Source organism: Musca autumnalis, unplaced genomic scaffold (genome assembly GCF_047663935.1).
Source record: "Musca autumnalis isolate F117 unplaced genomic scaffold, ASM4766393v1 scaffold_1, whole genome shotgun sequence".
In the NCBI taxonomy this organism is placed as follows: Eukaryota; Metazoa; Arthropoda; class Insecta; order Diptera; family Muscidae; genus Musca; species Musca autumnalis.
The window spans coordinates 119,288,635-119,300,597 of NW_027411644.1; the positions used below are offsets into that span (position 1 = coordinate 119,288,635).

Consider the following 11,963-nt stretch of genomic DNA (forward strand, 5'->3'; position numbering starts at 1 on the left):
TGCTTTTTGTTTTGTTGCAAATTATTGGGATATTAAAAGAACAACATCATGGTAGAACAAGAAAAGGTAGCAGCAATACCAAGCTGACTGAACTGGGCTGTAATGTTAGTGTCAAATTCCATACGACATTTTATATATTTATTTCTATGTTCGATGTATATTAGGGATATATATTTTTTGAAGAACAAATTTATTCATCAGAAAAAAAAACTATTTCCCATAAAGACTCCTTCATATCATTGACATGTAACCCTCCTGCAGGTCCGACCGATATGCCACATACTAAAACACCGCTTATAGAGGCGGTACAATATTTGTTAATATAGCTCTGTTCCTTTACGTGCAAAAATCTTCAAGTTTTACCACTTCTTACTCGAAAAGCGTTCCTTTATTTCAGACACGATACATTATATGTTTACAACTTTTACTACTATTCCCGGTTTTACCATTTTCAAAAGTAAAGGAACAGACCATATGTTTGGTATTTTGTTAAACTTGAGCACGGTGCTCTTGAAACAATTTTAAATGGAAGGTGCTTACACCTCGGAAGTTTTTGCGGATTCTGAAACTACAAGGTTTATAGATGAGAAAAATCAAAAAACAAAAAAAATCGCCGGAGCGCTTTTTAAATAAATCGCGATTTAAATTGACATTTTTAGGGGTGGTTTAGGTTTTCACGATTTTGCTTAAGAACTGCAAGTCCTATCAAAATGGGACTAAAGAAAATGTTGTAGGTATGAAAATTCTCTACAAGATTGACATTTATGGTATTCTCGTCGGTTATACCGTTTTTGAGATATAGAAGTTCAAATTGGGACAATTCAAATTCAATTCAATTCTGTATAGCCCCTTTATAAAACAATGTCATGAAGGGTGCGTCTTAACTAACTTTTGATGAAAACCGCTTACACAGGGAAAGTTTTTGTGAATTCTGAAACAGCAGTGTTAATAGATGAGAAAAATCCAAAAACAAGAAAAAATCGCTGTAGGGATTTTTAAAAAAATCGCGGTCAAAATTCACTTTTTTAGGTGTTTGTTTGGTTTTCGTGATTTTACTTGGAAACCGCAAGTCCAGTCTAAATGGAGCTAAAGAAAATGTTGTAGCTGTGAAATTTCTCTAGAGGATTGACGTTTATCATTTGTTCCCAGCTTGTACCATTTTTGAGATAAAGAAGCTCAGTTTACATTTTTAGGTTTTTTTGTTAGGGTTTCGCGATTTTGCTTGAATACGGTAAGTCTTATCGATATGGGACCTGAGAAAATCTTAAAGCTAAGTTGTAACATTTTTTTAGATATATAAGTTTAAGTTGGGAATTTGCAGTCATGACATTGTTTTATAAGGGGGCTATACAGAATTGAATTGAATTTGAATTGTCCCAATTAGAACTTCTATATCTCAAAAACGGTAAAACCGACGAGAATACCATAAATGTCAATCTTGTACAGAATTTTCATACCTACAACATTTTCTTTAGTCCCATTTTGATAGGACTTGCGGTTTTTAAGCAAAATCGTGAAAACCTAAACCACCCCTAAAAATGTCAACTTAAATCGCGATTTATTTAAAAAGCGCTCCGGCGATTTTTTTTTGTTTTTTGATTTTTCTCATCTATAAGCATTGTACTTTCAGAATCCGCAAAAACTTTCGAGGTGTAAGCACCTTCCATTTAAAATTGTTTCAAGAGCACCGTGTGAGAAGAATAAAGCCCTAGTAAACATGTGCTTTCTTGTTTTCAAAAGCAAACGATTGAAACAGCTTCTCTTTTTTCAATGAATTACCAGCGACCTCAAAAATTTTTGCAAGAATTCTACTTTCTGCAAAAAATTATGCATTTAGTGGAATGATATGGAAACATTCAAATTGAACATCTAATGCCTTGTTCATACTATGGCTAATTCGCTCTCTATTCGTTGTTCGAACCTAAATTACGATGTAGTTACTTCATTTCCCATACAAAATTTTGAGAACGAACAACGATTTTTGTACATTGTTCAATATAAATTACTCTCAGAACGACGATAAAATATGTCCCATCTCTAACAAATGAGAAAATTTATCGAAATAAATTAATTATGACAGGAAAAATAAATAATTTAAAAATTTATTAAAAACCCAAACATTTGTAGAAAAACTGTAAAACATGAATGAAAAGCAAACGGTTTAAGGACTAGCGTACATTGAAATCATAGCAAATTTTATCTTCTCTTTCATTGCAGTTGTATTTCTTGTCCATCGTTTCAAATTCGCGCACAAATCTAGAAACAGAAATCAAATGCCTGCAGGCAGAAAAATTTATGTTAGAAATATGTTTGGATCCAAACAAATATATGTTTGGGACCGGTTGCAAACAAATATATGTTTTCTTTTGTTAAAGTGTGTTATGTATTTCTTTGGAATTTTGTATATATCTATGTGTTTGTTGTTCTTTTGCCTTTCAATAAAAAACCACAACATTTGTGTGTATACTATAGAGATAGCCAGTGAGTTCTTATAGCCCGTTTCCACGGTACGTCGTTCGTTCTCTATTCGTTGTTCGACCCATAACTACGAATAAATTACTTATTTCCCCACACAAAATTCTATGAACGAACGACGATTTTTCTACGTTGTTCGATTAGAAATACTCTCTGAACGACGAAAAAATATGTCCCATCCCTAACAAATGAGAGAATTTATCGAAAAAATTAATTATGACATGTCTAAATTCAAAATTGAAAAATTTGTTGAAAACACAAAAACTTTTAGAAAAAGGGAAAAAGATGAATGAAAATGAATGAACTAAACATTTTATATAGATGCCGAAGGAAGATGGTTGTGTTTCCTTCTTAATTCCACACACATTTCTTGTCCATTAGTTCAAAATCGCGTAAAAAATCAGAAACAAAAAGGAAACAAATAACTGAAAGTCTGTATACACAAACATTGTTTTGACATGTCTCTCTTTAATTTTGAAAATAGAAACATATAAAAATATATTGAAAATACAAAATTATTCAGAATTTATGAAAAAAATGAATGAAATGTGTGTAGTTAAATATAGAAGATACATTTGAAGGAAAGTCTATTGCTTTTCCTATTCATTTAATGTATATTTTATGTGTTTTCCGTTCAAATTTTCGTGAAAACAAGGAAACAAAAATGAAGGAAATTTTGATTATGTTTCTGTTAATAACGAATGGTGTCGTGGAAACGGGTTAATTCATGTACGTCGTTCGACAGGCGAACAACGTAATTGAAACGCTCGAGTGAACATGACATTACTGAGAGCAAGTGAGCACACATTTTAAGGTGTTTTACATTGAATTTTACGCTCCCTTGCTCTCAGTAAGCGCCCACTGGTGCATGTGTTTGTTTTTTTTTGTGCCTTTTGGGTTTGTATTTTTTTGCACCCAAACATATCTTTGTTTGCACCCAAACATATATATCTTTGCACCCAAACATATATATCTTTGCACCCAAACATATATATATCTTTGCACCCAAACATAAATATCTTTGCACCCAAACATATATTTGCTTCCACCCAAACATATATTTGTTTGCAGACCCAAACATATATTATGTTTGGGACTGTTACAAACATATATATGTTTGCTGCAAAATATGTTTGGGGCATATGTTAGAGAGGCCGATTTTTTTTTGCGTGTGACAGAAAGTTTTTCTGGCAGGCCTCTCTCTCGTTAATTTCGAAAATAGAAAAATTAACAAAATGTAAAGAAAACACCAAAATTGTGAGAAAAAATAGAAAACATGAATGAAAATAATATAATTTAGTATTAAATAGATATCTGAAAGAAGGACAAATATTTTTTCAGTTCATATCAATTAATTTTACTCGTCTTTGGGCTGAAACTTTCTTTAAAATCAGTAAGTCCCGGTCCACACTAGAGTGATTTCATTGAAAAAATTGCATGAAATTATGCGTCTCTAGAACGACTTCCATAGTAGAGTAAAATTATAAAATTGCTGTAGTGGGGAATTCGATTTAAGAACGCCTAATTTCATGAAATTTTTTGATGAAATTCACGCTAGTGTGGACCGGGACTAAATGAAAATATGAATCATGTTGCTATGAATTATATACCATTTCGTATGAACGGGTTAATTCGTGTACGTAATTATGAGAGCGAACAACGTGATTCAACTGCTGGTATGAACATGGCGTAACGAGTTTTTATTCATGTTTTTCAAAATATTCAATCAAATGTGAAAAATTATTAGTTTTTTAAATTCCAATCAAATATAGACATTTCCTTATTTTGCTTATGTCATGTTCACACGAGCGTTTCAATTACGTTGTTCGCCTGTCGAACGACGTACACGAATTAACCCGTTTCCACGACACCATTCGTAATTAACAGAAACATAAACAAAATGTCCTTCAATTTTGTTTCCTTGTTTTCACGAAAATTTTAACCGAAAACACATAAAATATACATTAAATAAATAGGAAAAGCAATAGACTTTCCTTCAAATGTATCTTCTATATTTAACTACACACATTTCATTCATTTTTTCCATAAATTCTGAATAATTTTGTATTTTCAAAATATTTTTATATGTTTCTATTTTCAAAATTAAAGGGAGAGAGACATGTCAAAACAATAGTTGTGTATACAGACTTTCAGTTATTTGTTTCCTTTTTGTTTCTGATTATTTACGCGATTTTGAAATAATGGACAAGAAATGTGTGTGGAATTAAAAAGGAAACACAACCATCTTCCTTCTGCATCTGTATAAAATGTTTAGTTCATTATTTTTCATTCATCTTTTTCCTTTTTTCTAAAAATTTTTGTGTTTTCAACAAATTTTTAAATTTTGAATTTAGACATGTCATCATTAATTTTTTCGATAAATGCTCTCATTTGTTAGGGATGGGACATACTTATTCGTCGTTCAGAGAGTATTTCTAATCGAACAACGTAGAAAAATCGTCGTTCGTTCATAGAATTTTGTGTGGGAAAATAAGTAATTTATTCGTAGTTATGGGTCGAACAACGAATAGAGAACGAACGACGTACCGTGGAAACGGGCTATTACATGTACGTTGACACTAACGTTTACAAATAAAAACAAATTTCTATGTGGTTATTGTTGAGTTGTATTTGTTGAAAACTACAGGGCATGGCACAATTACCCAGGTATTTTGAATATGTTATGTCAAAACTTTCTTTATGTTGTTGGGGAAATTACAACAAAAATAATTTTTTTATAAATGGATTTGACTTTTCATATTCGATCAGCTGGTGTGATACCACTACCTGGTAGTTCTGCCATGCTACAGGGTAAGTTCACATTTGCTCTATTCCAGATATCATTTTGTAAAAAATATAAAGTAAAAGGACAAACTTATTAATTGTAACAAGTTTATGCCAATCAAAATAACACAACTACCAATGTAGTGGCATCGTAAAATTTTTAATATTTTTATGTTGTTGGGGAAATTAAAACAAAAATATTTTTTATAAAGGGATTTGACACTTAATATTCGAACAGGTATCGTAAAATTTTTAATATGTTATATCAAAACTTATTTTATGTTGTTGTGGAAATAAAAACAAAAATAATTTTTTATAAAGGGATTTGACACTTCATATTCGAACAGCTGGGGCTGGATTCTTGTTCTATTAAAATCTGAAACGAAAAATATTTCCTTTATAATTTTTTCATTTGACAGTTTTCTCCTTTAAGTTTTGTCGCCCACAATGGTCAAAATTCTTTGAACAGGTTGGTCCCGTTGTATGGGGTCTAAACCAAAACATTGGCATATTTTAATAATTTTTGGTACCTTTCAAAACCTTGAAATACCAAATTATACAAGTCTGTTATAAAGTGTCGCTAAAACCCCAAAAATATAAACATAAATCTATATAATATGATTTAATCTTTTCTGGCCAGATGGCTTTGAGTTAATGTAAAGTTGTTTCTAAATAAAAAAGAAATAAAAATAAAAAATATCGTAAATCGGGCAGTACCGTTTTAAAGAAAATCGGTTGATAGATGTGGTTATTGCAGTTATATTTCAATTGGATGCTACATATAGTCACAGCAGTTAAAAAAAAATTGCCAATCTTAAAATACTAAAATCCACTTTATTTTACCTGTGGCAAATTTGAGCAAGAATTAAGGCCTGCGTACATAAGCCGCTCGGCTTTCTTGCTTAATTCATTTCTGGTAAAAGACCAAAGGCCAAGTTCGACCTAATTGAAATGTGGTTCTGACATTTCTTTATTCCATTACCAGAAATGAATTAAGTAAGAAAGCCGAGCGGCTTATGTACGCAGGCCTTTAAGGCCTGGGTACATAAGCTGCTTCGCCTGCCTACCTTGCTTACTTCTGATAAAAGAATAAAAAAGAAAAGGGCAACCCAGTTCAAAATTTGCTCGGCCTCATGGCACAATTACCCAGGTAGTGGCATCGTAAAATTTTGAATATGTTATGTCAAAACTTTCTTTATGTTGTTGGGGAAATTACAACAAAAATAATTTTTTTATAAAGGGATTTGGCTTTTCATATTCGATCAGCTGGTGTGATACCTTGTAGTTCTGCCATGCTCGGCCTCCTTTATTCTTTTATTTTTATTACGTCAGAAATGCAGCAGGAAAGCAAGACAATCAGGCAAGGCAGATTATGTACCCAGGCCTTTACTTCTGAATTTATTGGTACAAACCCCCACACCATGGTAGAACAAATATAAGGTAAAGTTAATACTACAACAAATACAACTCAACAACAACCACATAGGAATTTGTTTTTGTTTGGAACGTTAGTGTCAAATATTAATGTAAACAAAATAAGGAAATGTCTATAAATTATTGGAATTTAAAAAACTAATAATTTTTCACATTTGATTGAATATTTTGAAAAACATGAATGAAATCTCGTTAGATTTTCAGTTTGAATGTTTCCATATCATTCCACTAAATGCACAATATCACGCAGGAAGTAGTATTCTTGCAAAAATGTTTGGGTTCGCTCGTAATTCATTGAAAAAAGAGAAGCTGTTTCAATCTTTTGTTTTTGAAAACAAAAAGCACATGTTTATTAGGGCTTTATTATTTTCAAGTTTAATAAAATACCACACATATTAACAAATATTTTATCGTCTCTATAAGTGGTGTTTTAGTGTGCGACATGGCGTTCGGACCTGGAGGAGGTTACATGTCAATGATATGAAGGAGTCTTTATGGGAAATTGTTTTTATTTCAGATGAATAATTTTTTTCTTCAAAAAATATATATCCCTAATATACATCAAACATAGAAATAAATATATAAAATGTCGTATGGAATTTGACACTAACACTACAGCTTAGTTCAGTCAGCTGGGTATTGCTGCTACCTTTTCTTGTTCTACCATGCCCCCAGACGGTGAATTTTTAAAAATTTAAGGCCTATACACATAAGATGCATCGCATTCTTGCTTAATGCATTGTTCATACCAGTTCTATAATTACTTTGTTCGTTCTCACAATTACGTTTACGAATTAACCCGTTCATACGACATACCATGGCAGAATAAGAAGGTAATCTCATTTGAAAAAACCGTCCTTGAGCTGCCAAATACAACCCTGCATTCCAAACAATATGAAAGTTGTTGTTATTGTATGGCAATGACAACAATAACAAAATATTGTTTGTTTACATTTTATCTAGTACATATATAATTTTTTGTAACAAATACATTTCAGTTAATAATTATTTAAATTAGCCAAGCGATGTAGCATCATCTTTGGCACTATTGCGGGAGAAAGTGTGTTCTTTTCGTGATTCATTTAATTAGTATAATTCCGGACTGCAGATACACAAACTATGCGAAAAGTTGTCTCGTATATTGGGAAATGGATGAATCAAGGAAAAGAGCGTTTGCTTGCGAGCAGTGTTTAAGGAAGCCATTGTCCTTGATGTCGTCAACGATATTCATCAATTGATGACCGTAACTAGCGTAGAACGTATTTCATTGTCAGCGAAAAGGCTGGTAAGTAATTGAATTGGAGCGCTGATGTATGGAATTACATTTTTATATATAGAATGTGTGTTGCTTGTTACAGGTGCTGTTGCTTGTATTCCCCGAGTCCGTGGTGGTTGTTGTTGTAGTCATCGCTCTTGACAGTTGCTTTGTGACCGCCTCGCATGTTCGCCCCTACTAAGACTTCCCCAATGGTACCCTACCAACTACTAAACCAGCTACGCTGTCATCGCTGCTTCCGGCTTAACAACCTTTGTCCAATCTAAGGGTCACAACATTGATGACATATTTATAGGCCATTTATCGTTTCTGATGAAGTACAAATGTTGCAAAATACCAAATGTGTAACGCTTCCGTGCTGACTGTGGAACCATGCCCGACCGTCGTCGCATTGCCTGCTGTGGACCCTTCATCGTATATTGCGTATACGAATCCTTGTGTCGTGATTTCCGTAACATTCCCCGGAATTGAAACACAAGTGTTGACAAGCGGAACTTGTTGAAATTGGCTCATTGTGGCATTGTTGGTCGTTTTGTCATTTGAGAATCGTTTTGTCATCGAAGGAATGCAACTTCAGTCAACCCAAGATGGCTAATACCTATTTGTCTCGCCTTAATAAACTGAAACAATCAGCAAGCTTGTCTGTGATCTGCGCATCAAGGTCTTCCCTCATGTCCGCCGTCTCAAGATCTCAATGAGAACAACGTTGAATTGGTTAAGAGCCACTTTTCTGTGTTGCCACCAAACTATTATCCATTATTTGTAATATATGTAGGCTGAATTTTGTAACGTCAGATGCTTGGCAAATGACTGCAAATGTCTGAAGTATTGTGTTTCATAATGCCGTGATACTTAACAAATGCGAAGCTATGTAGATCAGAACGTCGCAATTGCGCATTATTAACGAAGTTAAAAACCAAACATGTATCATTTATATTTCTGATGCATTTATTGAAATATGTTGACGAAGTTTAAAAACAACATAGCATCTGACGATACGGAAGTCAGCCCTAGTCTTCTGCTTTTTGATTAGAATCTCTTCTACGGCTGTACACAAAATAATAAAGGCTGAAAAATGTCCTAATAAAAAAATAATAAATAGCATTTTATGCGTTTGTGGGGTAGGTATTAAAAACGGAAAAAACTTTAGTGCGAGAGAAGGAGTGGCACTAAATAGTGTGTCATTTCGGGTCCATATCTCAGAATGTGTTAATTCCCCCCGGCACAAAATAATACAATGTTGTAGCCATAATAACTTTCCAATTTTTTATTATTAAACATCAATGATGCAAAAATACATATCATCTAAATAAAACATATATTAACAAGTGCTGTAGTCATGATTACGAATACGCGCTATAAACTTTTCGACACGCCTTAGTCCATCTTGCACTTGATCTATTTTTAGGAGTCATTTCCCTCGATAGTTATTGTGCCAAACAACCATTTTGGTTGATTACCGTAGGATTTTTTGAGCTTTGGCTCATGTCAGGAAGCAAGGACGCATATTTGAGAGAAATATTACGTTGTGCAAAAGTTGGTCCAATCGCACTCTCTCCTTTCAATTATTGTGACCACCAGTGGGAATTCTTGAAGCTTTTAGACTAATATGTCTGGAAGCATTCGCTTGTCCAAAAAACACATTATATCGCTCTAAACAAGACCGCAAGGAATACCTTTGGGAAAAATGTCAAATCGATCCTCTAACATTTTTGTTCTTTGATTTGTTGCACGTTTGGAAGAACTTTTTTGATGTGCAAATTTCGGACAAAGCGGAAGTATGTATTTTCCCACGAAAAATCCTGCATGCTGCAAAATATATCATGACGTGCGTCCAAACTGCATTTATGCCAACATTTTCTGTGGGAGACACCCAAGGGATGAGACCGATACAGTCGATCTATCATCTATATCAAGAAGAAATATTACGATATGCAAATTATGGACCAAACTGGTTACTTACCCGTACGCACCACATCAGCGAAAAATATTGAACTAGTTTAGATATAATGTAACGAGGACCAAAATGTGCACCACATCGGCTGATCCGTTCGAGAGTTATACTCCAGCCGGACGAACGAACATTAATAATCGACTCCAAATTATAGGAAAAATTTAAATTGAAATTGAAAATGTAAACATAAGTGACATATGTATGTATATTTTAACATATACATACAAAGTTTGTCAAAATCATTTTGTCAATGAAGGGACGGCAAAGCGAATACAACTCTGTGAGCTGCGAGGGTGAGGTTACCTTGTATCATTGTATCATGACGACATACCAATATAGTTCATATTTTCATACATTTTGTTTGCTGATTTTAAAGGAAGTTTCAACCAAAAGACATGCAAAATTAGTTGATATGAACTGGAAAAATAATTGTCTTTCCTTCAAACATATATTTTATTTTAAATTCTTTTCTTTTCATTCATGTTTTCTATTTTTTTTGAAAATTGTGGTGTTTTCAACACATTTTTCAAGTTTTCTATTTTCAAAATTAACGAAAGAGAGACCTGCCAAATAACTTTTTGGTATACAGACTTTCAGGCAGGCATTTGATTTTTGTTTCTAGATTTGTACATGAATTTGAAACAATGAACAAAATATGCAACTGCAATGGAAGAGAAGACAAAATTTACTATGATCTGAATGCATACTAATCGTTCCACCGTTTACTTTTCATTAATGTTTGCAGTTTTTCTAAAAATGTTCGTGTTTTTCATAAATTTTGAATTTTGTCTGTCAAAATTAATTTATTTCAATAAATTCGGAGAGTAATTTAAATTGAACTATGTATAAAAATCGTTCTTCGCTCTCAGAATTTTGTATGGAAAATGAAGTAATTAATACATAATTTGGGCTCGAACAATGAATAGAGAGCGAATTACCGTCAGTATGAACAAGGTATTAGTCATATCTGGTAAATGACTAAAGACCAAGTTCGACCTAATTCAAATGGGATTCTGAAATCTTTTTATTAGGTCGAACTTGGTCTTTAGTCTTTTATCAGATATGACTTCAGCAAGAATGCCATGCTTCTTATGTGTCGAGGCCTTTAAGGTACCCAGAAAAAAAGTTTGGAAGTAGTTCAATCCAGAGTTATGATTTCAATACATCTTTCGACGCAGTCCACACGGAGTTATGAAAATGCGCTGCGCTCGATACATTTTGGAAGCAATCGCTTAAAGATCCCTAGCCAAACAAGCCAATTTTTTGATCCCTACAGTCTTTTTTCTGAACACAAGAAAGAGTGTTAAAATTCTAAGAATCTGTTTTATAAAAAATAAAGAAATACAAACTAAAGTTATGAACATTGCTGTAATTCGCGAGACGCAAAATATTTTTGAAGTGGAGTTGGAGTTTTTTGGAAATCTGAACTGAAGTAGAAGGAAAAATGAAAAACCATTTGGATGATGAAGCAATATCAATTTCTATGTTATAACAAGCAGAGTAGAGGAAGTAAACTTATATGCCATTTAGATATGACACCATTAGCCGGATTTAGCGCATTATCAGGATTTATTTGCTAAATCCAGCCAAAATCTACCAGATTTCCCATACAAAAATAAATCCTCCTATTGAGTGGATTTGTTTTAAATCTGGCATAAATCCTCGTATACAACTCTGTTTTTAGCAACATGTTGCTAGAAAATACAAAAAGTTGCAAGCTGGCACAAGAAACAAGGTAGATGCATCGGTGAATTGCTACACTAAAAATAATTTAAAATGTAAAAATTTGTAAACAAGGCAGAAAAATTAAATTTGTTTTGATGTACAAAGTTGATTTTAATCAATCAAGACTAATATTTGTGATGTCTAAACGATAAAATAATTCGTTTATTTATTTTAGATGGGCAAACTGCGATAAAATAATAATTTATTTGCTCTTTAGTAAGCATTAGTAGCATAATGTGCTAACATTTTCAGTATTAAACAATACATTTGTAATTTGACGTATGCTTTTTGAGACGATTTCAATTTACAAAAAAT

The 11,963-nt window shown here is 32.9% G+C and overlaps 1 protein-coding gene across 1 annotated transcript; it reads left to right on the plus strand.

Annotated features, from left to right (window-relative positions):
- The first annotated feature begins 7,515 nt into the window (after positions 1-7,515).
- Positions 7,516-9,068, plus strand: LOC141399619 (uncharacterized). Its single transcript, XM_073978757.1, has 3 exons — positions 7,516-8,102; positions 8,152-8,203; positions 8,449-9,068. Exons 1-3 carry the CDS (start codon positions 8,003-8,005, stop codon positions 8,510-8,512), a joined length of 216 nt encoding a protein of 71 aa, XP_073834858.1. The 5' UTR covers positions 7,516-8,002; the 3' UTR covers positions 8,513-9,068.
- The last annotated feature ends 2,895 nt before the right edge of the window (positions 9,069-11,963 follow it).

Coding starts and splice junctions, on each gene's coding strand:
- LOC141399619 (XM_073978757.1), top strand. CDS start 8,003: ATGTATGGAATTACATTTTTATATATAGAATGTGTGTTGCTTGTTACA. Junction 8,103..8,151: donor TGGTTGTTGTTGTAGTCATC/GCTCTTGACAGT, acceptor GCCCCTACTAAG/ACTTCCCCAATGGTACCCTA. Junction 8,204..8,448: donor CCAGCTACGCTGTCATCGCT/GCTTCCGGCTTA, acceptor TTGAAACACAAG/TGTTGACAAGCGGAACTTGT.